Here is a 26979-nt window from a genome sequence, read left to right as displayed (position 1 = left end):
AGAAACTAGGACTCACACCACCCTGCGAAAAGCCCTTCCCGCCTTCCCTGGAGTCGGAACGGTGGGATGGGCAGTGGCGGGCGTCGGACAGCTCCGGTGTCTCGAGGGGCGAGCGAAGCGACGGTCTGCACCTCGGCTCTCGGGGCAGGGACCATTTTTGTGCCCACACCCCCAGTAGAGCGCCCCGGGGCCCCCACGCCGCCCGGCTCCGAGGGGGCGTCCGGGCCGTGGTGCTGACGATGCAGAGCTCTGGCGGCGGTGGGGTTTCTGTCGGGTGAGAGCACCATACTCGGCATGGAGGAAATAGACGGACGCAGAACGAGACAACGCCCCTGCCCTCGAGCGGCTTCTGGTGGCACCTTGGGCCGGGAGTGCCCCGGGATTCACTTACTGATTTCTATTAACGTCCCTCTCTCCCTCTAGAGTGTAAGCTCGTTGCAGGCGGGGAACGTGTCCGTCTGTTGGTCTGTGGTACTTTCCCCAGTGCTTAGTGCGGTGCTGTGCCCACGATAAGCACCCACTCGGTAAATATGGCTGGCTGACCGATCCCCCCCCCCCGGGTCTCGGGTCCACCAGGCTTTCTTCGAAGCGGCCAGCATGATGCGGCAAGTCTCGCACAAACACATCGTCTACCTCTACGGCGTCTGTGTCCGCGACGTGGAAAGTAAGTGTGGGCGGGGGGCCCGGGGAGGCCCGACGGGCAGGGCGGCGATGCCACCCTCCCCGGGCCGGCGGCCGGGAGTCCCGCCTGTTCTCGCCCGGTGGTCTCTTGGGGAGGGGACCCGAGGGGCCGTGGGCGGGCGGGAGATGGGGCGGCGACCCACCCCGGGTGCCGGCCCCTCTGCCCGCCAGACATCATGGTGGAGGAGTTCGTGGAGTTCGGGCCCCTGGATCTGTTCATGCACCGCAAGAGCGAGGCTCTGACCACCCCCTGGAAGTTCAAGGTGGCCAAACAGCTGGCCAGCGCCCTCAGCTACTTGGTGAGTGAGTTCAAAGTGCCTTCTGCCGGCCAGATGCGCCAGTCCGGTGCCCCTCCTTCCCTGCCCAGGTGAATCCAGGGGGCCCAACATGGACCTTCTGCTGGCGAACGTGGACGCCCGGGGCCTCCGTGGGGGGCCGTTCACCTCATCCTTCATCTTCATCCTTATTAAGAGGCTGAGCCCCATGTGGGACAGGCACTGTGTCCAACCTGATTCTCTTGCGTCTACCCCAACACGTAAAACGGTGCTTGGCACATAGTAAGCGCCTAACAAGTACCTTGATTACCCTAATTACAAGTACCATAATTATTATCCTTTGTCCTCCTTCTCTTTCCCCACCCCTGGATGATGATGATGATAGCATTTATTAAGCGCTTACTATGTGCAAAGCACTGTTCCAAGCGCTGAGGGGATACAAGGTGATCGGGTTGTCCCATGCGGGGCTCACAGTCTTAATCCCCATTTTACAGATGAGGTAACTGAGGCTCAGAGAAGTCAAGTGACTTGCCCAAGGTCAAGTGCCCAAGGTCACACAGCAGGCATGTGGCGGAGCCAGGATTCGAACCCACGGGTCCCTTCCTCCGTCCCGGCCAAGCACCGGCTGGGCTCGCCACCAGTCCGGAGCCTGGCGGGGACCACGAGACGTTCAGTTCAATTCAGGCGTATTTATTGAGCGCTTACTGTGTGCAGAACATTGTGCTAAGCTCTTGGGAGAGACAGCTGCTCCAACCCTCGCCCCCAGGCAGCAGCACCTAATAATGGGGGGGATCCACTGTGTGCTTACAGTGTGCCCAGCACTGTGCTGAACACTGAAGTTCACATTCTGATGGGGAGGGAGAGCAAGCGTCTTATCCTCAGACTTCCAGGCAAGGAAATGGGTGCAGAGAGATTAAGTGATTGGCTCGTGGCCCCGCAGCAGGGAGAGCTGGGGCCGAAAGCCAGGCGTCCCCCAGGGCTTGGGGTTTCCCCTGGGGTGCTGCCCGTCTCCCCCCATCCCAATGGGCATGGGACTTATCATCATCTGATGATATTATCACGATGATAATAAGCCCATTCTCGCCGGCCGTCCACAAGCGTGGCAGCGTGGAACCCCACCTTGGGCGCTGCCTGGGGCCGGGAAAGGGGTGGTGGGGATTTAAACGCCCACCCCTCCACGGGCACGACGCCTGGCGTGACGCCTCTGGGGCAACCGCCCGGAGATTTCGGGCCGGGCCCACGGTGGAGCCAACGTAGATGCCGCCTGCTCGGCCGGTCTCTTGTCGACTCCCGTCCGGGGTCCGAACCTCCGACCACCACCTCTGTCCATCCGCAGGAGGACAAAGACTTGGTCCACGGGAACGTGTGCACCAAGAACATCCTCCTGGCGCGCGAGGGGATCGACGCCGAGTGCAGTCCCTTCATCAAGCTGAGCGACCCGGGCATCCCCATCACTGTGCTCTCCAGGCAAGGTACGGATCCCGTGCCCGACCCCGCCCGGCCGGCGCTGCCTCGGCCTCTGCGGCGCTCAGCAGATGGTATCGACTGGGCTGGCCTCCCGGCGAGAGTCCTTCACATCTCCCCAGGAGCTCTCGAGGGTCCGCGGGGGTCGATTAGCGGGTGAAGGCGGTACCGGTCCGGTCCGTATCATGCCCTCCCACTCTCCCTGGGCCACGTCACGGGGGGCAGCGTCCGTTCAGTATCCTCAGAGCTGTGTCCCAGGTCTCCCCCCACCACCCACCCCCGCCGGTGTCTCAGACCTACCACCCGGAGGGGGCCCTCCGGGGGGCCCAGAATCTCCGAAACCTGGGCCGGACACCGGTCTTTTCAGAGCGCGTGGAGCGGATCCCGTGGATCGCCCCCGAGTGCGTCGAAGACTCCAAAAACCTGAGCGTGGCAGCGGACAAGTGGAGCTTCGGCACGACGCTGTGGGAAATCTGTTACAACGGCGAAATCCCCCTCAAGGACAAGACACTAGTGGAGGTGATGTCGTGGGTGTTCCCTCTGCGTGTGCTTCCTCTAATAATGCTTGGGGCCTGGGGCCGGGGACCGGACCGGACTGTGAGCCCACTGTTGGGTAGGGACCGTCTCTATATGTTGCCAACTTGGACTTCCCAAGCGCTCTGCACACAGTAAGCGCTCAATAAATGCGATTGATTAATTGATTGATAGACATACGGCGGTCGTTCCTACAGGAGGCCCACAGTCTTAGGCAGGGAAGAATAGATGATAATAATAATCATTATAGTATTTGTTAAGTGTTTACTACATGCCAAGCACTGCACACAGTAAGTGCTCAGTAAATACGATTGATTGATTAATTGATTGATAGACATACGATGGTCGTTCCTACAGGAGGCCCACAGTCTTAGGCAGGGAAGAATAGATGATAATAATAATCATTATAGTATTCGTTAAGTGCTTAGTACGTGCCAAGCACTGTTCTAAGCACTGGAGTAGATACAAGGCAATCGGGTGGTCCCACGTGGGCTTCACTCTCTTAATCCCCATTTTACAGATGAGGGAACTGAGGCCCAGAGAAGTGAATTGGTTTGCCCAAGGTCACACAGCAGACGTGGCGGAGCTGGGATCAGAACCCACGTCCTCTGACTCCCAAGCCCGCGCTCTTTCCACTAAGCCACGTTTACTGTGAGCTCACTGTGGGCAGGGTTGGTCTCTCTCTGCTGCTGTAATGTACTTTCCCCAGCGCCTAGTACAGTGCTCTGCATAAAGAAGCGCTCAGTAAATACCATCGAATGAATGAATGAAAGGATACAGAGGCCTGGGAATCAAGGGGTGGGGCTTTCTAGGGGACACAGAGCCCCTCAGACCGTTGGTGGAGGAGAAGGGGAGAGGGAAGCCCAAGTCTTGGCACTGCTTTTATTCCATGGATCGTTCGGTCCCGGACGGTCCCGGGGGCGGGAGAAGAGTCCTAACTGTAGCTCCTGCTCTGGAGGTGGTCCGGCTCCCCTGGGCCCCCGTGAAATGATCCTAGACCGGGGACCCAGTTGTCATCATCATCGATCGTATTTATTGATGATGATGATGATGATGGTGGTGGTATTTGTTAAGCGCTTACTATATGCAAAGCACTGTTCTAAGCGCTGGGGAAGATACAAGGTTATCAGGTTGTCCCACGTGGGGCTCACAGTCTTAGTCCCCATTTTACAGATGAGGGAACTGAGGCCCAGAGAAGTTAAGTGACTTGCCCAAAGTCACACATCTGACAAGTGGCAGAGCTGGGATTCGAACCCATGACCTCTGACTCCAAAGCCCATGATCTTTCCACTAAGCGCTGACTATGTGCAGAGCACTGTACTAAGCGCTTGGGAAGTACAAATTGGCAACATCTAGAGACAGTCCCTACCCGACAGTGGGCGCACAGTCTAAAAGGGGGAGACAGAGAACAAAACCAAACATACTAACAAAATAAAATTAATAGAATAGATATGTACAAGTAAAATAGAGTAATAAATATCTACAAACATATATACATATATACAGGTGCTGTGGGGAAGGGAAGGAGGTAAGATGAGGGGGATGGAGAGGGGGACGAGGGGGAGAGGAGTTGTCCTAAGCTTGTCGAAGATCCTGGCAGGTGCGTCTTCCGGGAGGACCCTGAATGGATGCAGGGAAGAGCGGGGCCGCCCGCACCCCCCCTGACCCTCCCCATGTGTCGCCTGGCAGAAAGAGCGGTTTTATGAAGGACAGTTCATGCCGGTCACGCCGTCTTGCAAGGAGCTCGCCGACCTGATGAAGCAGTGCATGAACTACGACCCCAACCAGAGGCCCTTCTTCAGAGCCATCATGAGAGACATTAACAAGCTGGAGGAGCAGAGTAAGACCCCGCACTGGCCGCGCCCGGCCGGGCAGACCCCGGCCCCTGCGCCCGCCCTGCCCGGGGGTGGGGGGAGCGGGGCCCGGGGCTGGGCGGCCACCAAGGGGACTTGGCTGGGTGCCGGCCTCATCCCGAGTGCCGTCTTGTTCCCTTCAGACCCGGACATCGTTTCGGAGAGAAAGCCGGCCACGGAGGTGGACCCCACCCACTTCGAGAAGCGCTTCTTGAAACGGATCCGTGACCTGGGGGAGGTGATGGAGGCTCTCGGGCTGGGTGGTTGGGGGCGGGCTCACCTCTAACTTACTCTCTTTGTCTTTCGGTGTCTTTATCTGGCATGTTTCCCCATTACTTTTTCCTTCCTGTCTGTCTAACTGTAGCTCAGTCTGTCTTGGGCTGCGTCTCTGTGGCTCTCTCTCCCTTTATTGGCCTCTCTTCCTGTGTCAGTCTCTTGCTGCCTTTGCATGACTGGCTTAATGTGCCTGTCTTTTTCTCTGGCTGAGTTTTTCCGTTCTCGCCCTGCTGCTACCTCTGTCTCTCTTTTAGTCTGTCACCATTTTCTCCTGCTGCTTGTGGGTCCCCCGTCCCCCCCGCCCCGGCTCTGTCCACAGTCTCCATTTTGGTCTGTTTCCTTTTTTCTTCTATCTCTCCATCTGTTTCATGCCTCTGCCTCTCTGTTACGTACAGCTTTCAGCCTCTCTATCTCTTAGTCTATTTCAGTTTGTCTACCTCTGAACATCTTGATCTCTAACCGCCTCTATTGATGTTTCTGCGGTGGTCCATTTCTCGCCGTTACTCTGTTTTATTTTGGTGTTTTCTCAGTCTCCCTCCACGTCTTCCTGCCTCGTTCAGTCCGTTCATCTCTGCGTCTCTCTACCTCTGTTTTAGGTCGTCGTCGTTTTCCCGTGCTTTTTATCTGGAACCCACCCCACCTCCATCATCATTTTCTCCCTGTGCATCTTTTCCATTATTCTGTCTCGCTGAATCTGTTTCTTCGATGTACGCATCCCTCCATCTCAGGGGTCTCTGTTGCTCTGTGGGTCTCTTTACATCTTCCCATTACCCTGGGAGATGTGAGGAAGAAGCTGGTGGGGAGCAGCGTGGCATAGTGGATAGAGCTCGGGCCTGGGAGTTGGAATAATAATAATAACGGCATTTATTAAGCGCTTACTCTGTGCAATGCACTGTTCTAAGCGCTGGGGAGGTTACAAGGTGATCAGGTTGTCCCACGGGGGGCTCACGGTCTTAATCCCCATTTTCCAGCTGAGGGAACTGAGGCACAGAGAAGGGACGTGACTTGCCCAAAGTCACACAGCTGACAATTGGCAGAGCGGGGATTTGAACCCATGACCTCTGACTCCAAAGCCCGGGCTCTTTCCACTGAGCCACACTGTGAGTTCCACCCTTGAACTGCCACTTGTCAGCTGTGGGGGCTTGGGCAAGTCGCTCGGCTTCTCAGTGCCTCAGTTCCCTCATCTGAATAATGCGGATTGAGACTCTGAGCTCCGGGTGGGACGGGGACGGCGTCCAACCCGATTCGCTTGTCTCCACCCCGGCGCTTAGTACAGCGCCCGGCACACAGTAAGCGCTTATGAGTACCACAATTGTTGTTATTATAAAATTAATTTTCCTACTCTTGGGACTTGAAATGGAACTGTGCAGTTTTGGGTCCGGCAGCATAGTGGGAAACGAATCTGTCTTCTGGCCAAGCGACCACATTTTGTTAGTAGGTTTGGTTTTGTTCTCCGTCTCCCCCTTTTAGACTGGGAGCCCACTGTCTCTGTGTGTGGCCGACTTGTGCTTCCCAAGCGCTTAGTACAGTGCTCTGCACACAGTAAGCGCTCAATAAATACGATTGATGATGATGATGATGCAGGGCTACTGAGGATTTCTAGCCCCGGCCACAGCGGCACCCACTTTGCGGGGCCCTGGCGGGGAGCAGGGTAAAATGGGTTTGGGGGAAGACGTCCGTCCGCCTGACCGCGGCTCGCTCCGTCCCCTTGTCCCTCGGAACCAGGGCCACTTTGGGAAGGTGGAGCTGTGCAGGTATGACCCGGAAGGAGATAACACCGGCGAACAGGTGGCGGTCAAGTCCCTGAAGCCCGAGAGTGGCGGCAACCACATAGCCGACCTGAAGAAGGAGATCGAGATCCTCAGGAACCTCTACCACGAAAACATCGTCAAGTACAAGGGGATCTGCACTGAAGACGGTAGGGAGGGGGCGGCCGGAAGACCACACGCCCGCTGCTTTCATAGGGAGGGAGGAGGGTGCGGGCAGAGCCAAGCAGTGTGGCTTAATGGAAAGAGCCCGGGCTTGGGTTCTAATCCCCGCTCCGCCACTTTGGGCAAGTCACTTACCTTCTCTGGGCCTCAGTTCCCTCATCTGTAAAATGGGGGATTAAGACTGAGCCCCGCGTGGGACAACCCGATTACCTTGTATCCACCCCACTGTTTAAAACAGTGCTTGGCACATAGTAAGTGGTTAACAAATACCATCATCATCATTATTTATTCTGAAGGGATGGGTTTTTCGTTTGTTTTTTTCCTTTTTGTTCAGGGGGAAGTGGGATTAAGCTCATCATGGAGTTCTTGCCTTCCGGAAGCCTCAAGGAGTACCTTCCCAGAAACAAGAGCAAAATCAACCTGAATCAGCAGCTGAAATACGCCGTTCAGATTTGTAAGGTAAAGGCAGGGCCGGGCCCTCTTCTTCCCCCGGCTCAACTCCGGTACCTACTGTGGGGGAGAAATGTCATACCGGGGCTGGGTCGGGGGGCAAAGCTGGCCTTCTCCTGCCATTGTCGGTTTTCCCTTGCCCCAGGGGATGGATTATCTGGGATCGCGGCAGTACGTTCACCGGGATTTAGCCGCGAGAAATGTCCTGGTTGAGAGTGAAAACCGAGTGAAGATTGGTGACTTTGGTTTGACCAAAGCGATCGAAACGGATAAGGAATATTACACAGTCAAGGATGACCGTGACAGCCCAGTGTTCTGGTAAGAATGTGGTTGGAAAAGCCAAAATGCACCTGCGTGCGCTCTCTCCAACCCTTTTACACTACGCCTAGTGGGTGGAGAGGAGGAGGAGGAGTTCTGAGAGCGAGGAAGGGCCCTTTTGACTGGAAGTCTGTTGTAGTGTACGCTCCCAAGCGCTCAGTACAGTGTTCTTTCTGCACACGGTAAGCACTCAATAAGTTCCCTTGACCAAAGGGCCCACGTTCCCGTTCCTCCGCCGCCCTGGACAAACGGAGCGTGGGACCTGCAGAAAATCCTCCCCTGCTCCCGGCCAGTTGGAGCCCCGAGACATTTTGACGGGATTTGGGGAGAGAAGAAAAGACGGGAGTCCGGGGTGAACAAGAGTCGGGTGGGAGAAGAGCTGTCAACCTGCAGAAGTAGTGGAAGTAGTCCGCAGAGCCGGCCTAGAGCATTATCCAAATAGTAATAATAATGATGATGGTTATTTAAGTGCTTACCGTGTGCCAAGCAGTGTTTTAAGCGCTGGGGTGGATCCAAGATAATCAGGTTGTCCCACGTGGGGCTCTCAGTCTTAATCCCCATTTTACAGATGAGGGAACTGAGGCCCAGAGAAGTTAAGCAACTCGTCCAAAGTCACAGAGCAGACAAGTGGCAGAAGGGGGATTGGAATGCTCGTCCTGACTCCTTCCATTAAGCCACAATTACCCCAAGGCAAAGGCCAGTCGGTTGGCCTAAAATCCAGGCAAGGTGAAAGGGGTTAGAACCGAAGACCCATTCTGTGCAACGGTAAAGCGGGGAAGAGGGGGATTTCCTGCCCCAAAGAGCAAGGGAGCGGGAGGGGAAAGAAGGGGGCGACGGGTGGCACCCCCAACCCCGCGCCTTGGCTTCCGCGGGCAGGTACGCCCCGGAGTGTCTGCTGCAGTGCAAGTTCTACATCGCCTCCGACGTCTGGTCCTTCGGCGTGACGCTCCACGAGCTGCTCACCTACTGCGACTCGGACGCCAGCCCCATGGCGGTAAGCGCTTCCCAGGACGGAGAGGACGGAGAGGACGGCCGCGGGGAGAGCGGGGAGGAGGGAAAGGCGGAGAAGGGGAGGGCGGCCCCCGCGGGGGGCTCAGCGCTTGCCTTGGCCGCAGATGTTCCTCAAGATGATCGGCCCGACCCAAGGCCAGATGACCGTCACGCGCCTCGTCTGCGCCTTGAAAGAAGGGAAACGCTTGCCCTGCCCTACCAACTGTCCCGAGGAGGTAGGGACCGGCGGCGGCGGGCCCGCGGGTGGGAGGGTCGGCGGACTCGCTTGCCGCCTTTCTGCCGTGGGACGGGATCGTCCGGCTTCTGTTCAGCACCCCCGGGCGCGCCGACTAAATCGCGTCGCGACGATCCGGCCCAGAGGCTGACGTGACAACGTTCCCCCGCTTTTTAAAAGACGACCACCCTTCCCCAGATCTCCAGTCGTGCCGGAGACCGGTTTCGGCCACGTTACCTTAGGGGAAGCCCCGCTCTTCCGCCTTCCCTGGCCGCGGCGTGTTTGTGACGCGTGGGTTGTCCGTGCTCCTCTTGCCTGCAGGTCTACCAGCTGATGGGGAAATGCTGGGAGTACCACCCCACCAAACGCACCACCTTCCAGAGCCTCATCCAGAGCTTTGAAGGACTTATGAAATGAATTAAGATTCGTCACTTTTGTATTTTTACAGCTTAAAGTTTCTGTTGTTTTTTGGTTTGTTTTTTTTTTCCCCTCCTCTCTCTCCCACCACAAACATACCCCCAGCTGTTTTTTTTTTTTTTTTTTTTATTAAAGAGAGAATTTGCATTCTGGCTAAGCGGATCCATTTAAGGTTTTCTTTTCCAACCTGGCTCCTGGCCTCGTTTCTGGTAGAGACTTCGGTGGCGGAGGACCGCTTGGCCCAGACGGGCAGACCCTCCGTACCCTCGGCTGGGGATGCGAGGGTCGGTCCGGAGCCTGCCCGTCGCCTCCCTCTGGCCCCTAAACCTAAAGGGAAGGACTGAGCGCTTCAGCCAACGGCCTCACTCCGACTTCGGATGGACCGGATGCCACTTGGCATCGCGCTGTGGGAAATCCCACTTAAATGAGGCTTTTCCAGGCGGGCAGCCGGACCCGGGGGCACGCGTGGCGTTCCCCCCGCTACAACCGGGCCAGGAGGGGCCGGACACCGGAGCTCTTGTCTGACGTGGGCGCTGAGCCTGGCCTGCGGCGTGGATGCGGTGGGGTAGGATACTGGGACTCTACCGAAGACGCTCTGAGGAAGGATGCAGTGCTGCCAAAACTACAAAAGACGTGCCTCTTCCATCTGCCTACAAATTACACAGTACTGAAGCAGCCCGTTTAATTTTACCTGCTCCAATCGTGCCTGTACTTGTCTGAAACCTGTGTACAATCTATATGCACTTTGTTACTCTTTATACAAATAAATATAATAAAGACTTTCACGCTCAAGTCGCTTAATATTAAAACCGTTGAACTTCACGAATGAGGAGGAACCAAAACCAGCGCCTTCCCCACTTGTCAATCCAGGCCCCCACAGCTCCCGGGAAGCAGCTGGGCTCCCCTGCCGCCGCCGCCGCCTAAGGATCGATCTTTGTCCGTTCCACCCCTCCTACCTCCATGCCAGCACCCCTGGGGACGGTGCCCTCGTGGCCCTGGAAAGGTAAACTGAGGACTGCTCGCGTCTTTCTAGCCGACGGACACCAGGAGGGGGAAATGGATGTTCAGGGCCGGTGGCGATGGAGCGTTTCTCACCTGGAGCTGAAGTTATAATTTGAGTGGTTGCCCCTTGATGAAGTGGGGGGAAGACACGACAGGAGACTCTCCTCACTTGAAAAGGGCAGAATTCACACTCTAGCTTACGTCCAAAGGCAAAGTTCAGAAGCATAACATCCAGTTTCTCCCCCCACACTTTCCATAGCATCCCATAAAACCTGCATACACCGCACAGAATACAAAAAAAAGGCATCACCAGGGCACTCACCCTTCCACACCCCCAAAAACCTACACACTCAGGCTGCTCTTAGGGAAAAGCAGCTGAGCTGCACCCTGGCTTGCAGATAAATGGGGGGGAAAAAAACACCACTGACCTTTCTATGGCCCAAGAAGGAAAACGTGCCTTCCTTTATTGCTGCATTTACCAAAAAAAAAAAAAAAAATCGTAGGAAATGTATCTATCACAAAACAAGAAACACTGTCGACGTCGACAACGGGCCGAGGATGGTAGAGCGCCCTGCCCTTTTTGGAAGGCACGGGTCCTAGGGGAGATGCTCCCAGAGAGATGCCTTTTTTTTTTTTATTATTGCTACAAGTTTTTTCCTTTGGCCAATCTGCCTGCTGCCGGAACATTTCCTCCTGCGCATTTCTGACCTGCTTTCGTGGGCGGTGGAGCGGCGGCGTGGAGTTAAGGCAGCGGCGCTGGAAAGCGGAGGGGTAAAACCGGTGGTGGGGGAAACCAGGGACGGGGTGGGGGGGTGCCGGCTGGGACGCCCTCAGTACACACGCTTCTTTTTCAAGAGGTTTTCTGGCGGGTAGCCCTCGGTCTGCCGGCCCGCCGGCTCCACCGGCCCGCCTTCCGGCACCGAAATCAGGAAGGAGGAACCTCGCTTTTCGCTTCTCAGGGTGGATCCCTGCAGGGGAAAGAGCGACGGGAAACTCTTAGCGGGGAACGCTTCGCCAACCCTGGTCTCGCCCACACTGCTCTCCCTTTGGCTTCCCCAGCTATATCTCCCACTCCTCGACTCGGGGACGGGGAGGGTGTCATTCATTTCATTCACTCAATCGTATTTATTGAGCGCTTACTGTGTGCGGAGCACTGTACTGAGCGCTTGGGAAGTCCAAGTTGGCAACATATAGAGACGGTCCCTACCCAACAGCGGGCTCACAGGCTAGAAGGGGGAGAGCTTACTGTGAGCCCACTGTTGGGTAGGCACTGTCTCTATATGTTGCCAACTTGGACTTCCCAAGCGCTTAGTCCAGTGCTCTGCACACAGGAAGCGCTCAATAAATACGATTGATTGATTGATTGAGAGCTTACTGTGTGCAGAGCACTGTACAAGTTGGCAACACCTAGAGACGGTCCCTACCCAACAGCGGGCTCACAGTCTAGAAGGGGGAGACAGAGAACAAAGCAAAACGTATTAACAAAATGAACAGAATAAATATGTACAAATAAAATAGAGTAATAGGGTAATAGGGTCCTCCAGGCTCTGTTCTACATAAGAGGAATAATAATAATAATTATGGTATTTGTTAAGCGCTTACGGTGTGCCTAGCACGGTACTAATGAGAAGCGGCGTGCCCCAGTGGAAAGAGGCCGGGCTTTGGAGTCAGGGGGTCAGGGGTTCAAATCCTGGCTCTGCCAATTGTCAGCTGTTATAATAATTGTCAGGGTTATAATAAATAAACAAATAAATAAATGGCACTTAATAAATGTCACAACTATGGATTATCTTCACCAGAGTTATAAGCTCCAGGTGGGACTGGGATTGTGTTCAATTTCAAAACTTGGGTATCAACGATAGCCCTTAACCCTTTATAAAGGGCTATAATAAATAAATAAACAAATAAATGGCACTTAATAAATGTCACAACTATGGATTATTTTCACCAGAGTTATAAGCTCCAGGTGGGACTGGGACTGTGTTCAATTTCATAACTTGGGTTTCAACGATAGCCCTTAACCCTTTATAAAGGGTTATAATAAATAAACAAATAAATAAATGGCACTTAATAAATGTCACAACTATAGATTATTTTCACCAGAGTTATAAACTCCAGGTGGGACTGGGATTGTGTTCAATTTCATAACTTGGGTATCAATGATAGCCCTTAACCCCTTATAAAGGGTTATAATAAATCAATCAATCGTATTTATTGAGCGCTTACTGTGTGCACAGCACCGTACTAAGCGCTTGGGAAGTACAAGTTGGCAACATATAGACAGTCCCTACCCATAAACAAATAAATGGCACTTAATAAATGTCACAACTATGGATTATTTTCACCAGAGTTATAAGCTCCAGGTGGGACTGGGACTGTGTTCAACTTCAAAACTTGGGTATCAACGATAGCCCTTAACCCTTTATAAAGGGTTATAATAAATAAACAAATAAATAAATGGCACTTAATAAATGTCACAACTATGGATTATTTTCACCAGAGTTATAAACTCCAGGTGGGACTGGGATTGTGTTCAATTTCATAACTTGGGTATCAACGATAGCCCTTAACCCTTTATAAAGGGCTATAATAAACAAATAAATAAATGGCACTTAATAAATGTCACAACTATGGATTATTTTCACCAGAGTTATAAGCTCCAAGTGGGACTGGGACTGTGTTCAATTTCATAACTTGGGTTTCAACGATAGCCCTTAACCCTTTATAAAGGGTTATAATAAATAAACAAATAAATGGCACTTAATAATTGTCACAACTATGGATTATTTTCACCAGAGCTATGCTAAATAAATAAATAAATAAATGGCACTCAATAAATGTCACAACTATGGATTATTTTCACCAGAGTTATAAGTTCCAGGTGGGACTGGGATTGTGTTCAATTTCATAACTTGGGTTTCAACGCTAGCCCTTAACCCTTTATAAAGGGTTATACTAAATAAATAAATAAATAAATGGCACTTAATAAATGTCACAACTATGGATTATTTTCACCAGAGTTATAAGCTCCAGGTGGGACTGGGATTGTGTTCAATTTCATAACTTGGATATCAACGATAGCCCTTAACCCTTTATAAAGGGTTATAATAAATAAACAAACAAATAAATAAATGGCACTTAATAAATGTCACAACTAAGGATTATTTTCACCAGAGTTATAAGCTCCAAGTGGGACTGAGATTGTAATTTCATAACTTGGGTTTCAACAATAGCCCTTAACCCTTTATAAAGGGTTATAATAAATAAACAAATAAATAAATGGCACTTAATAAATGTCACAACTACGGATTATTTTCACCAGAGTTATTAAAACCAGGGGACGGTAATAGTGCTCCCTAAGCCGGCTTCTCCCGGGATCTGAGTTCTACCGTGGTATGGGTCGAGGGAAACGGGGCGAGCCGGCCGGCCTTGCCCCCAAGGGAACCAGCCGACCCAAAGAACACGTGGCCTTGAGCCAGACTGGAAACTGAGTCTCGTACTTCCCAAGCGCTTAGTACAGTGCTCTGCACACAGTAAGCGCTCAATAAATGCGCTTGATTGATGATGAAACTGAGTCCAGGGAAGGCTTCCCGGGGTTCTGCTAAACAGGGAGGTTCCCAGTTCAGTTTGGGGCTCCCTTAGGGAAACTACTTGATTACAGGTCTGAGGAATTAGAGGCTGGGGGCTGCCCAGGGAAAGGGCCCATTTCTGGAATTCTGGGCCACCTCATTTTATGCGACTTTACAGCATAAAATGCTTTTAAAAACGGCCTCTCAGGGTGACTAGATTTTATTTCACTGCCGTCGCCGGGCGCTTTGAGGACTTGAAAGAGAAATTTGATTTGGTGAACCTCTGAAGCATTTTCAGCTTTTCAAGCCAAGTCTTTTATTACGAGAACAGGCGGATAATGTTCCGCAGCATTTTTATGAAACCCCTTCGTAACGACCTAGACATTTTGAGTTTTGTTTAGTTCTAGGAAATACTAGGAAAATAATGTAACTCTGTAATTATATAGGACTTTTCCCCCAAAATTTCTAGTGCGTCGGTTATCTTAACTTTGCCCTCACAAAATCCCTATGAGGTGGGGAGGGCAGCATGGCCTTGTGGATAGAGCCCGGGGCTGGGAGTCAGGAGGGCCTGGGTTCGAGTCCCGCTCTGCCAATTGTCTGAGCCACAGAGAAGCAGCGTGGCTCAGTGCAAAGAGCCCGGGCTTTGGAGTCAGAGGTCATGGGTTCAAATCCCGGCTCCACCAATTGCCAGCTGTGTGACTTTGGGCAAGTCACAACTTCTCTGTACCTCAGTTACCTCATCTGTAAAATGGGGATTAAGGCTGTGAGCCCCCTGTGGGACAACCTGATCACCTTGTAACCTCCACAGCACTTAGAACAGTGCTTAATAAATGCCATTATTTTTTTGCCTGCTGTGCGACCTTGGGTAAGTCACTTTACTTCTCTGTGCCTCCGTTACCTCATCTGACAAATGGGGATTAAGACTGTGAGCCTTATTTCTTCATTCATTCAGTCGTATTTATTGGGCGCTTACTGTGTGCAGGGCCTAATACTAAGCGCTTGAAAATACAATTCGGCAACAAATACAGACAATCCCTACCCAACAACGGGCTCGCATGTGGGACAGGGACTGTATTCAACCCGATTATCTTGTATCTACCCCAGCGCTTAGTACAGTGCTTGGTACATAGTAAGCGTTTAACAAAAACCACAATTATTATTATCCCCATTCTGCAGCTAATAATAATAATATTGGTGGCATTTATTAAGCGCTTACTCTGTGCAAAGCACTGTTCTAAGCGCTGGGGAGGTTACAAGGTGATGAGGTTGCCCCACGGGGGGCTCACAGTCTTCATCCCCATTTTACCGACGAGGGAACTGCGGCCCAGAGAAGTGAAGCGGCTTGCCCAAAGTCACCCAGCCGGCAAGTGGCGGAGGCGGGATTTGAACCCATGACCTCTGACTCCAAAGCCACTCTTGCCACTGAGCCACGGGGCCCAGAGCAGTTCAGTGACTTGCTCATAGTGCAATCAGTAGGCCAGTGGCAAAGCTGGGGGTGAGACAGAACAACCTTGTAAACCTTTCAAGGCCCTGCTGAGAGCTCACCTCCTCCAGGAGGCCTTCCCAGACTGAGCCCCTTCCTTCCTCTCCCCCTCGTCCCCCTCTCCATCCCCCCCATCTTATCTCCTTCCCTTCCCCACAGCACCTGTATATATGTATATATGGTTGTACATATTTATTACTCTATTTATTTTACTTGTACATATCTATCCTATTTATTTTATTTTGTTGGTATGTTTGGTTTTGTTCTCTGTCTCCCCCTTTTAGACTGTGAGCCCACTGTTGGGTAGGGACTGTCTCTATGTGTTGCCAATTTGCACTTCCCAAGCGCTTAGTACAGTGCTCTGCACATAGTAAGCGCTCAATAAATACGATTGATTGATTGATTGTAAAGCACATCTTCCCATTTGGGAAGTTTACCATGAGGCGCGTCACACAGAAAACGGTCTAAAGAGCTCGGCTGGAGCCGAGACACGGAGGCTAATCAATCAATTAATCAATCGTATTTATTGAGCGCTTACTGTGTGCAGGGCACTGTACTAAGCGCTTGGGAAGTCCGAGTTGGCAACAACAAGTGGCTAAGCCACTTGGTGGCAGCAAAAATCTACAAGGCATCGGCCGCTAATTTATAATAACTGATTTCTTCCTTGGGATGTGAAACTCTATCTGGTGTTTCTCGCTCCTCATCGTTTTTCAGTGATTCTGTGGGGTGTAGGGAAAGATAATAATGGCATATGTCCCGCACTTACTATGTGCCAAGCACTGTTCTAAGCGCTCGGGGTGATACAAGGTAATCAGGTTGTCCCACGTGGGGCTCACAGTCTTAATCCTGAGGGGAGAAGCAGCGTGGCTTAGTGGAAAGGGTTTGGGAGTCGGAGGTCGTGGGTTCTAATCCAGGTTCTGCCACTTATCAGCTGTGTGACTTTGGGCAAGTCACTTCACTTCTCCGTGCCTCAGTGACCTCGTCTGTAAAATGGGGACGAAGACTGCCAGCCCCACGTGGGACAACCTGATTACTTTGTATCTACCCCAGTGCTTAGAACAGTGCTTAGTAAGTACTTAACAAATACCATTATTATTAGTAGTAGTATTAATCCCCATTTTACAGATGAGGGAACTGAGGTAATACCATTATTATTATTATTATTATTATTATTATTATTATTAATCCCCATTTTACAGATGAGGGAGCTGAGGCAAAGAGAAGTTAAGTGACTTGCCCTGCACCCCAATTCGATATGGCGGCACATGGAAACATCATCATCATCATCATCAATCGTATTTATTGAGCGCTTATGGTGTGCAGAGCACTGTACTAAGCGCTTGGGAAGTACAAGTTGGCAACATATAGAGACAGTCCCTACCCAACAGTGGGCTCACAGTCTAGAAGAGGGAGACAGAGAACAAAGCCAAACATACTAACAAAATAAAATAAATAGAATAGATATGTACAAGTAAAATAAATAAATAAATAGAGTAATAAATCTGTACAAACATATATACGTATATACAAGTGCAGTGGGGAAGGGAAGGAGGTAAGATGGGGGGGATGGAGGGGGGATGAGGGAAACAGGTATCACAGTCTCAATAGGGTGCACCAGAAAACTAAATTCAGTGACAAGCCAGAATCATGACCTCAGATATTTCGTGATTGAACTAATTTTACTTCTTTACAGTATCTGTGGAAATCCCTGCCTCTAGCCCACGTTTCTAAGACACACCATTAAAAAAAAAATTTTCCCCTCAGAAACCCTGGTTATGCCTCAAGGTTTTTGGATTCGATTTCCTGCAGCTGAAAAAGAGTGAAAGTGTGTGAAATGCCTCCCAGTTGCCAGAACCGAATCAGATCCCTCACTTTCAAGCCCCAAATCCGACCGGTGCCAACATCTATCCGCCTGCAGAGCAACTCAACTGGAAACAAGCCATCTCCATGGACACACAATCTCAAGATCTGCACATCTGGATGTCATGTTAGCAGGCAAAATTGGGAGTCCCTGTCAGCAAGCTGGTCCATACGAGGGCCTGACGGGGTGAATGCTACACTGAAGCGCTTTCTCCAAAAATCAAAGAAACCTATATATGTTACTCAACCATTTACTGATTTACTGAGCGCTTACTGTGTACAGAGCACTGTATTAACCACTGGGAGGGGCGGGGGTGGTGGTGCACATAATACTTCCTTCTCCCCTCCAAGCTGTTGGAGCTGAACTCCTTAACTCCGTCATCCCAAGCTTCCAACGCTTGAGTTTTGCCAATCTGGGCTGCAAAGACCCCAAATAATAATAATAATAATAATAATAATAATAATAATAATAATAATAATAATGGCATTTATTAAGCGCTTACTATGTGCAAAGCATTGTTCTAAGCACTGGGAAGGATACAAGGTGATCAGGTTGTTCCTCATGGGGCTCACAGTCTTAATCCCCATTTTACAGATGAGGTAACTGAGGCACAGAGAAGTTAAGTGACTTGCCCAAAGTCACACAGCTGACAATTGGCAGAGCTGGGATTTGAACCCATGACCTCTGACTCCAAAGCCCATGCTTTTTCCTACTGAGCCATGCTGCTTCTCCCAATGATAGGGTCCAAATGATAGGGTGCACCTCCAAATGACAGGGTGCGCCCCTTCCAAGCGCCAAATCTCCCTCCTCCCCAACGCCCCACTAAAATCCCTGACCCCTTTTTGCCCCCTACTCAAAATGAGACGCTGAGGCCTCCGCCCCAGCTGGGGTGAGCACGCCAGCCTTTCCAAGTAGCCTTCTCTGGACCTTTCCAGATGGACACACGTCTACCCGCTTGCCAGGGACAAGGCAAGGAAAAGTCATTTAGTTTGTTACCGCGCGGTCTTGGTTATCCAGAGCACCGCTGCAGCCCGGCCCCCTGCCCAAAGTGAAAACCACCGCGTCAGCCAGGCCCAGCTCCGGGAACCCAGTTTTCCAGTGCCCGCCACCCATTTCCACGGTTTCTTTCACGTCTCCTGATGATCCTTTCTTCTCCTTCCAGCCCTCGGACCTGACTCCCTGTTGAGATCTCCCCCACCTGGCCTCTGCCCGTGGCAAACTGGGCAACGGCTCCGTAGTCACCCGAGCAGCCGGCCCGATTTTTGCACGGCTTTGCTTGGTGGCGGGTGTGTTTCTGGCCTCCCACTGTTGTGCCGCCTTAGGCGTGTTTATTTATACTTGTCCGGCAGCGCAAGTTCAAGTCTCCCCGACTTCCCGGAAAGAGCGCGCCTCCCTCTTTCCCCTGCCAGCCCCAACCTTGGTTCCTGCAGACGTGACCACATCATCCCGAGCTTGGGAGCTTAGGGGACGGACTCTCTCTCTGCCCGGCAGCAAGCCTCGGCGTGCGGGGCTTAATATGGGGGCCGCACCTGTGCCCGATAACTAGAAACCGGATAGGACGTCCTACCCTCCCCACTGACCCGCTGACAGACCGCTCACAGCTCCTTACCGAGGCATAGTCTCCGAACTGCTGGGAATAATGCAGGTAGCTCTCCAGGGTCTGCTGGGAAGGGGCTCCCTGAGACAAGGCGGCGTCCAATAGGCTTTTGGAAATTCCCAGCTGCTGCAGAGGGCTGGTTTTACTGGCACCGGGGGCTGGAAAAAAGAGCACAGGGGCTCATTTGACGGAGAAAGGAGGTGTGACCCACTCACCACAAGGCTTGACTCAGAGCTAGGAAAGACTCTTGGGAATTATCCCGAAAACCAACCCTAAACATCCCCTTGGGGATAACATGAATTTGACTAAGCCGATAGAAAAACTGTCGTTCTGACCATCGACCACACTTGAACTCGCTCAGCTGTCAATCCTCAGAGGGGCAACGCTGCATCTGGCTGATGCCCGTTGTCACAAGGGAAAACATAGGACGGAGCCAGAAAGCTTCATTTAATGTCTCCTAATGATCATTCCTTTTCATTTCTGAAGTAAAAATCGTGCAGAAGAGCCTCATCGCTTTGGAATTCACAATAATTTGGGTTGGGGTTTTACTGAAGAATCCTACAAATCTAACACATATTGCCAAATCCAGGCTGAGAAAATGGTTACATCGGGGGGGGAAGGGCGGCGGCTATGGACTGAGGAGAGGGAGGGAGGGAATGTTGCAAAGGAGAAAAAACTTTTGAGGTGGAGAGGGAGTTTGGCGGAGAAGAAGGAAGGGGAGGATAGTGTGGGAGCGTGTGGCTTCTGACCGGAGTTTTCAAACCTTACCCTTGCTTGGGGAGGACAGGGGACAGAGAGAGTAGGTGTGGGAAGGAGAAAGGCTTTGGTGGTGAGAAAATAGCAGCACTTAGAGAAGGGAAGGTCAGAGTCAGAATATGGCACCGGGCTTGCAAACACTACTGGACTCCCTGCTCACCTTTGCCTGAGGGGTTGTGGGGAGAGAGAGGGGGTGTGTGAGAGGGAAAATGGAGGGAGAGAAAGAGAGAGAGCAACAGAAGAAAAAGAGAGGACAGGCTCCTTCCCTCTGCCTTAGGTCTCCTATCACCCGACTTCTTTCTGCTCCCATACCACGTTGGAGAGAAAAAGCATCCCCCTGCCTAGTGAGCCTTTTCTTCCTTCCTGAGGGTGAGCCACCAACGTATAACCCTTAGACCGATTTGGTGAGAGTGGGACACTCGGCTAAAATGACCATGAAGACCCTGAAGCAGCATGGCCTAGTGTCAAGAGCCCGGACTTGGGAGTCAGACGATGTGGGATTCTAATCCCGGCTCCACCACTTGTCTGCTCTGTGACCTTGGGTAAGTCACTTCACTTCCCTGGGCTTGTTACCTGATCTGCAAAATGGTGATCAAGACTTTGAGTCCCATGTGGGACAGGTTCTGTGGCCAACCTGATTACCTTTATTCATTCACTCATTCATCAATCGTATTTATTGAGCCCTTACTGTGTGCAGAGTACTGTACTAAGCGCCTGGGAAGTACAAACTGGCAACATATAGAGACGGTCCCAGCCCAACAACGGGCTCACAGTCTAGATAATAATAATAATGATGATGGCATTTGTTAAGCGCTTACTATGTGCAAAGCACTGTTCTAAGCGCTGGGGAGGACACAAGGTGATCAGGTTGTCCCACGTGGGGCTCACGGTCTCAATCCCCATTTTACAGATGAGGTTACTGAGGCACAGGGAAGTGAAGTGACTTGCGCAAGGTCACACAGCTGACAGTTGGCGGAGCTGGGATTTGAACCCATGACCTCTGGCTCCCAAGCCCGGGCTCTTTCCATTGAGTCACGCTGCTTCCTTAGCTAACCCCAGCACTTAGAACAGTCCTTGGTACTAAGCGCTTTGTATTGTGCTTTCCCAAGTGCTTAGTACAGTGCTCTGCACACAGTAAGTGCTTAAGAAATATGACTGATTAAATGAATGAGTGAACAAACACCATTATTGTGAAAGATACTTTTCTTATTTAGACTTTCCGCCCAGTCAGGCAACTCTCCGGCTCTCTCCCGTGCCCCCCATTCTGAATAGGCTCGGTATTGGGGTAAGCCAGTCCGGGGGCGAGGTGTCACTTACGCGGCAGGCAGGAGCCAGGCAGCACGCTGGCCAGGTTCAAGTACGGATTCGTACTGAGGCGGATTTCTCGTGGAGGCTCTCCCAACAGGGAAGGCTGGTTTATACAGGAAATCTGCTAAAAGCCAGGAAACACGGTTTTACCAACTCATATGGGAAAAACCAAACCAAAGCCAAGTAATGAAGCGAAAGAGACGCTCGTGACTTCTCGTGGTGGGGCCAGCTCGATCTTGGTTGGGCGAAATCTCTTGGGACACAAATATGAAATTCCCAAGCAAGGGCCAATTATTGCTCATCTTTAACAGTCACTTCTCCCACTCAAAAATTGACAGTGTGGCACGACTCCAAGCCCCATGAGGGGAAGGGATGGTGCCTAACTGACGATCTTGTAGCTATCTCAACGCTTGGTACGGTGCTTTGGTACCTAGTGAGCGCTTAAACACCACAGTCACGATTACTGAGTTCAAGTTTTCAATGAACAAAAGGAGCAGGCTATACATGATTTAACCACAAGTTCAACTACTCAAAAGTCCTGTTCTTGCTCGAGCAAAAATGTCAGCCACTCAATCGTATTTAATGAGCACTTACTGTGTGCAGGGTACTGTACTAAGCGCTTGGGAGAGTAAACTATAACAATAAACAGGCATGTTCCCGCCCCACAATGATTACTGAAATTGCATAGAGTCTTTCCCCAGTTCTTACCCTCCCATGCCAAACTAGAGCCCGCCAATTGAGGTTGACAAAGAAGTCTGAGAACTGGATTTTCCTGGCCTGATGTGGACAAGGGAAAACCTGTTTGTGCCATCACTGGCCCAGGTCAGGTGGACATGTCTGAAAGCGAACAGATAGCCAGGAGTGTGGCCAAGGTATTTAGTTCCTTCTCCTGCCACAAGCAGGCAAGGCCTACGGGCTTCCCGGGATGAAATGTGGGGTCTCCTGCGGGTGCGATTCGGGAATTCCCTCCGCTCGGCTCCCCGGATCTTTGACGGGCAGCAATTCTGCAGGGGACGCTCCTCCTTTTCCCCTCTGAGAGGCCAAGAGGCCTGCAACGCTCTTTCCAAATCTGAGGTGGTTTTAAGGAAACCATTTTTTAATTCCTTAGAACTCAAACTTGGGGCAATTTTGGAGGCATTCTATAGGTTGCTGTGAGGTGAGGGGGAGGAAACGATGCTGGCTAGGGAGAACAGCCCTGCTCTGGGAATCAGGAGAACTGGGTTCTAATCCCAGCTCTAGGCCTCATTTGCATTCAACCATGTGCTGCACAATCAATCAATGGCATCCACCGAGCGCTTTTATATGCAGGGCCCTATATTAAGCACTTGGGAGAGTACACTACCACAGAATTAGTAGATACGTTTCCTACCCATAACGAGCTTGCTGTTTCCTCATTCGTGGCCCTGTGCAAACCACCAACCAGTGCTATGGTGGATTCTTCCGGGCAGACTCTCGAGCCAAAAGTGTCAGGATGGAGATTCGTCTGTTGTCCCAGATGGAAGACCTGCCACCCAGTGTAACCCGGAAATCAGGCTAAGTGAATGGCCTCTTCCCCAACACACCCACGGCTCCAAGGCAAGTCACTTCACTTCTTTATACTTCATTTACCTCATCTGTAAAATGTGGATTAAGACTGTGAGCCCCATTTGGGATGGACTGTGTCCAACCTATCTTCCCTATCTACCCCAGCGCTTAATATAGTGCCCGGCACATAGTAAGCACTTAACAAATACCACTGGGGAGGGGGGAAGCCCTTGCTATCCTCTGGATCTTTGCACGTGGAACTAGACAGCACAGTGGCAATACAAACACACATACACTATGTGGCAAGGCAGACAACTGCAGGGCTGAAATTCCTCACCTTCTAACTCTACTATATCTTCCCCTTGTCTTTCCCATCACTGTAGCCAACACCACTATCTTCCCTGTCTCACAAGCCCACAACCTTTGCATTATCTGACTCACCTCTCTCATTCAATCCACAGATTCAATCTGTCACCAAATCCTATCAATTCTACCTTCACGACATTGCTAAAATCCACCTTTTCCTCTCCAGGTAAATTGTTACCAAGCTGATCCAAGTACTTTTCATATCCTGCCTTGACTACTTTGTGCATATCAGTAATTTATTTTAACATCTGTCTCCCCATCTGGACTGTAAGCTCCTGGAAGACAGGGAATGTATCTACCAACTCTGCTGTACTGTACTTTCCCAGGCATTTAGCCCAGTGCTCTGCACACATTAAGTGCTCAGTAAATACCATTGATTTCTCAATCAATTGTATTTTCTGATTAACTGATTGATTGAGTCCTTGGGCACCAAGGAGCTCTGCTGTCCACAAAGGGATGGAGGAGCTTCAGGTAAGAAACTATTACTTAGCTTGGCATGGGCTCCGGCCCAAAAACCTCAAAATTACGAGTTTTATTCGAGGCACCTTGAAAATATAGGATCAATGTATACTACCTCAGAGGACTTTCCTACTTGAATAGGTGGACCTATTTCAAGGGCTCTGAATTTTTATTTTATTTTTTGTATTTAGTGAGCGCTTACTGTGGCCGGCTGAAGTGTGAATCATAAGGTTTAGGGAAAATGAGCAAATTTCGTATCCCGCAGAAGCAGGTGCCAAAGTATTGGCTTCTAAAACCGATGCTGACCTCATTATTAATAAAGCAAAGGCTGTGAGATTTAAAACCAAATATATTTACAGTACTTTATCAACCTTTTTGAATTGAGAATTGAGGGTTTTCCGGGAAGAATTCCATGGCCAGCATTTGCATTAAGGAGTAAATTAAAATCAGGACTCTTTCTCTACTTTTCAGAAGCCACTGCTACTTGCACTGCTTTGGGGGTGATTAGTACTCGTAAACAGTTCCAGACAGTCAGCCTAGAAACTGAAAATTCCGAGCCTACGGATCAACGAGCTGCCTTAGACCTCGATTTTGGATCGTGTATGTCATGGAGCAAGGAGCATGGACCTCGTTCCCTTTTGATGGTCTCCTGCAACAGACTGCAGAGGGTAGGGAATGCCAAACAAAGAACTGCTTAAGCGTTAAGTACAGTGCTTTGCACACAGTATGTGCTCAATTAATACGACTGAATGAACGATTGAATGAAGTGATACAATCCCCGCCCATAGTAATAATTATAACGCAATCTTGACGCTCCTCGTTCACGTTCTCTGGGCTAGTCTCCTTCCCCAAATCCAAAAGTCGCAGGGCTCCGCCACATTTAAAGCCCTTCTAAAATCCCACATTTTGGTTCTCTCATACTGGTTAAGTGTTCACTCTGTGCCAGGCACTATACTGAGTGCTGGAGTAGATACAAGATAATTAGGTCGGAGGCAGGTTCTTAACTGCATAGAGCTCACAGTCTAAGTCCGGGAGAAGAGAATTTAATCTCCATTTTCCAATGAGGGACCTGAGGCACAGAGAAGTTAAGTGACCTGCCCTAGGTCACAGAGCAGACAAGGGGCTGAGCCGGGATTAGGGTACCCATGCTCTTCTCCTTCTTTGACTGTGAGCCCCATGTCAGATAGGGATTGTATCCAATCTGATTATCTTGTATCTGCTCAGTATCTGACACAGAGTAAATGCTTAATACGTGCAATCACTCCAATAACCCCGGAACCCAGGCTGAGCTGATTTCTAGAACCAAACCCCTGACTGGTCCCTGCTTTATCGCTGGCTGCGGGGGAGAGTAAGGGCATTGCCCAGGCACTGGGGCATCACCCATGCACTGCACATCTGGAGGCCGGGCACATAAATTCCTTAAAACCTTCAGTGGCAGCCTGCACATTCCTCTCTCTTCAACAGGGAATTTTTCCAGTAGAGACTGTGAGCAGGGAACATGTCTACCAGCTCTGTTATATTGTTCTCTCCCAAAAGGCTCTGCACACCGTAAGCACTCGCTAAATACGATCGATTGACTACCTAACACTCTCTGCCATTTCACGTAGCCAAAAAATAAAATAAAGTTCCAGGTGGCTTGTAAAAAGACGCTACAACTGTTAAGAGGAAGCAACTATGAGAATGGAAATCTAGATATGAAACAGAAAAATGTGGGAATATTTAAAATGATCTTAAAAAGCTTTCAGCTCTATGAATAGCACTAGCCAGCTAATTTTTGGGGAGTGATACCACTAACTATTCAAAAATTACAATTTCCTGAACTATCTAGGAAAGCCCTCCTGGCTCACCTTTAAAATAACTAAGATTTTTGAAGAGGGTATACAGGGCCAGAAATCATCCAGAAGAATAAATAATCACAAATGGAAGTATACTCGACTGACATTTAATCATCTCTCTGTTTTAAAGCTTTTTACACTGAGCTAGTTAACTTTCTTAAAAGAAACTGAAATCAACAGTAAACAGTGCAATTCCAAACTCAATGTACCTTGTGTGGAAAAAATGAAAGTTTTCTACAGTGAGCATTTTCCTTTTCACTGTAATAAAGAAGGAATGCTGCTCTGACTCCAAAACTCATCATTTGCTAGATGAGTACACCAATTTTGGATTTCACCTTCCAGCTTTAGACTGACAAAAGGTATTATCGCTTTACTTGGAAATTCAGATTGATTAGGATGGACTTTAGGTGCACTCTAAATTCTGTTTCCGATTTATTACTCGATGGCATGCACCAGGAGGAGTCACTTTATTTCTTCTAATCGAAAAGGGAAAATTCAAACACTGCTTAGTGGAAAGAGACTGGGCTCTGCCGCTTGTCTGCTGCGTGACTTTGGGCAAGTCACTTAACTTCTTGTGCCTCAGTTACCTCATCTGTAAAATGGGGAGTAAAGCTGTGAGCCCTTGTGGGACATGGACTGTGTACAACTTGATTCCCACTGTTGGGTAGGGACTGTCTCTATACGTTGCCAATTTGTACTTCCCAAGCGCTTAGTACAGTGCTTTGCACATAGTAAGTGCCAATAAATACGATTGATGATGATTATCTTGTATCTAGCCCAGCGATTAGTACAGTGTCTGGAACATAGTAAGCACTCAACAGACACTATTAAAACAACAACAACAAAAAGAGCTGGCTTCTTATCCCGGCTCTGCCACTTGCCTGCTGTGGCACTTTGGGCAAGTCCCTTCACGTCCCTGTGCCTCAGCTCCCTCACTGGAATAATGGGGATTCATTATCCGTTCTCCCTCCTTCAAGGATGGTGAGCCCCATGGAGGCCAGGGACGGTGTCAGACCCCTTTACCTTGTATCTGTCTCAGTGATTAGTCCGCTGCTTGGCTGAAGCGTTTAATACAGTGCTCTGCACACGGTAAGCAGTTAATAAATACTCCTGAATGAATGAATTAAAGAACGGCCCACACCCGGTGAGTGCTCGACAGCCATTCTCGTTGTTAGCATTAATAAAACCTCAAACCTCGCTCGGTTTTCTTACCCCTGAGCCGGTCTCGGTGTTTTTTGGCTGGCCGTGCTGCTTAGGGGGTCCCGTCCGGAGGCCTGCGGGAGGAAGACCGGGAAAGCTCTGGAGATAGGGCTGCGGCGGCACGGAGCCAGCTCCTTCCGCCGATCCCACCGGTTGGTCCTGAGCGCTGGCGGGCAGGGCCGGCCCCACCACGGGCTGGTTTGGAAAGAAGGGAAAGGCGCCCATCCCGCCGGAGGCCGCCGTCGGAGGGGAAGCCAGGCTCGGCGCTGCAGCCAATCAGAAACAGAGAGGACACTTTCGGTTACACAACAGCCAGAAGAATCGAGTCCGTCGGGGTCAACTCGATTTTTAGGACGGACACTGAGAAATCTATTTAGCCTGTGAAGAGCCTCAGGTGGGATGGGCACCCATCTGATTATTTTCTTCCCTGGCACTTAGCGCAATGCTTGGCACACAGAAGGTGCTGAATAATCAATCAATCAATCAATCAATCGTATTTATTGAGCGCTTACTATGTGCAGAGCACTGTACTAAGCGCTTGGGAAGTACAAATTGGCATCACATAGAGACAGTCCCTACCCAACAGTGGGCTCAC

General features: G+C 50.6%; 2 protein-coding genes across 5 annotated transcripts in view; one reads left to right on the top strand and one right to left on the bottom strand.

Moving 5' to 3' along the window:
• JAK1 (Janus kinase 1) overlaps window positions 1-10207 on the top strand; it is a 129538-nt gene extending 119331 nt beyond the window's left edge. For all 4 annotated transcript variants that reach the window (XM_038753303.1, XM_038753300.1, XM_038753302.1 and 1 more), the window contains exons 14-25: window positions 577-664; window positions 853-980; window positions 2293-2428; window positions 2788-2939; window positions 4644-4794; window positions 4951-5045; window positions 6809-7001; window positions 7349-7473; window positions 7610-7782; window positions 8659-8776; window positions 8898-9008; window positions 9329-10207. In XM_038753303.1, the coding sequence (XP_038609231.1) occupies window positions 577-664; window positions 853-980; window positions 2293-2428; window positions 2788-2939; window positions 4644-4794; window positions 4951-5045; window positions 6809-7001; window positions 7349-7473; window positions 7610-7782; window positions 8659-8776; window positions 8898-9008; window positions 9329-9424 (1566 nt within the window). In that variant the 3' untranslated portion in view covers window positions 9425-10207. The remainder of the gene's footprint in view (window positions 1-576; window positions 665-852; window positions 981-2292; window positions 2429-2787; window positions 2940-4643; window positions 4795-4950; window positions 5046-6808; window positions 7002-7348; window positions 7474-7609; window positions 7783-8658; window positions 8777-8897; window positions 9009-9328) is intronic.
• Window positions 10208-10331: 124 nt separating this feature from the next.
• Window positions 10332-26979, bottom strand: part of RAVER2 (ribonucleoprotein, PTB binding 2) — a 51266-nt gene continuing 34618 nt past the window's right edge. The window contains exons 9-12 of the mRNA XM_038752671.1: window positions 26397-26650; window positions 21010-21124; window positions 18949-19094; window positions 10332-11394 (exon numbers count right to left, since the gene is read on the bottom strand). Of these exons, the coding sequence (XP_038608599.1) occupies window positions 11257-11394; window positions 18949-19094; window positions 21010-21124; window positions 26397-26650 (653 nt within the window). The 3' untranslated portion in view covers window positions 10332-11256. The remainder of the gene's footprint in view (window positions 11395-18948; window positions 19095-21009; window positions 21125-26396; window positions 26651-26979) is intronic.

Source organism: Tachyglossus aculeatus, chromosome 10, assembly GCF_015852505.1.
Source record: "Tachyglossus aculeatus isolate mTacAcu1 chromosome 10, mTacAcu1.pri, whole genome shotgun sequence".
In the NCBI taxonomy this organism is placed as follows: Eukaryota; Metazoa; Chordata; class Mammalia; order Monotremata; family Tachyglossidae; genus Tachyglossus; species Tachyglossus aculeatus.
Note: the sequence above shows the minus strand (reverse complement) of the source record. Positions and strands in the feature narration are given on the sequence as shown.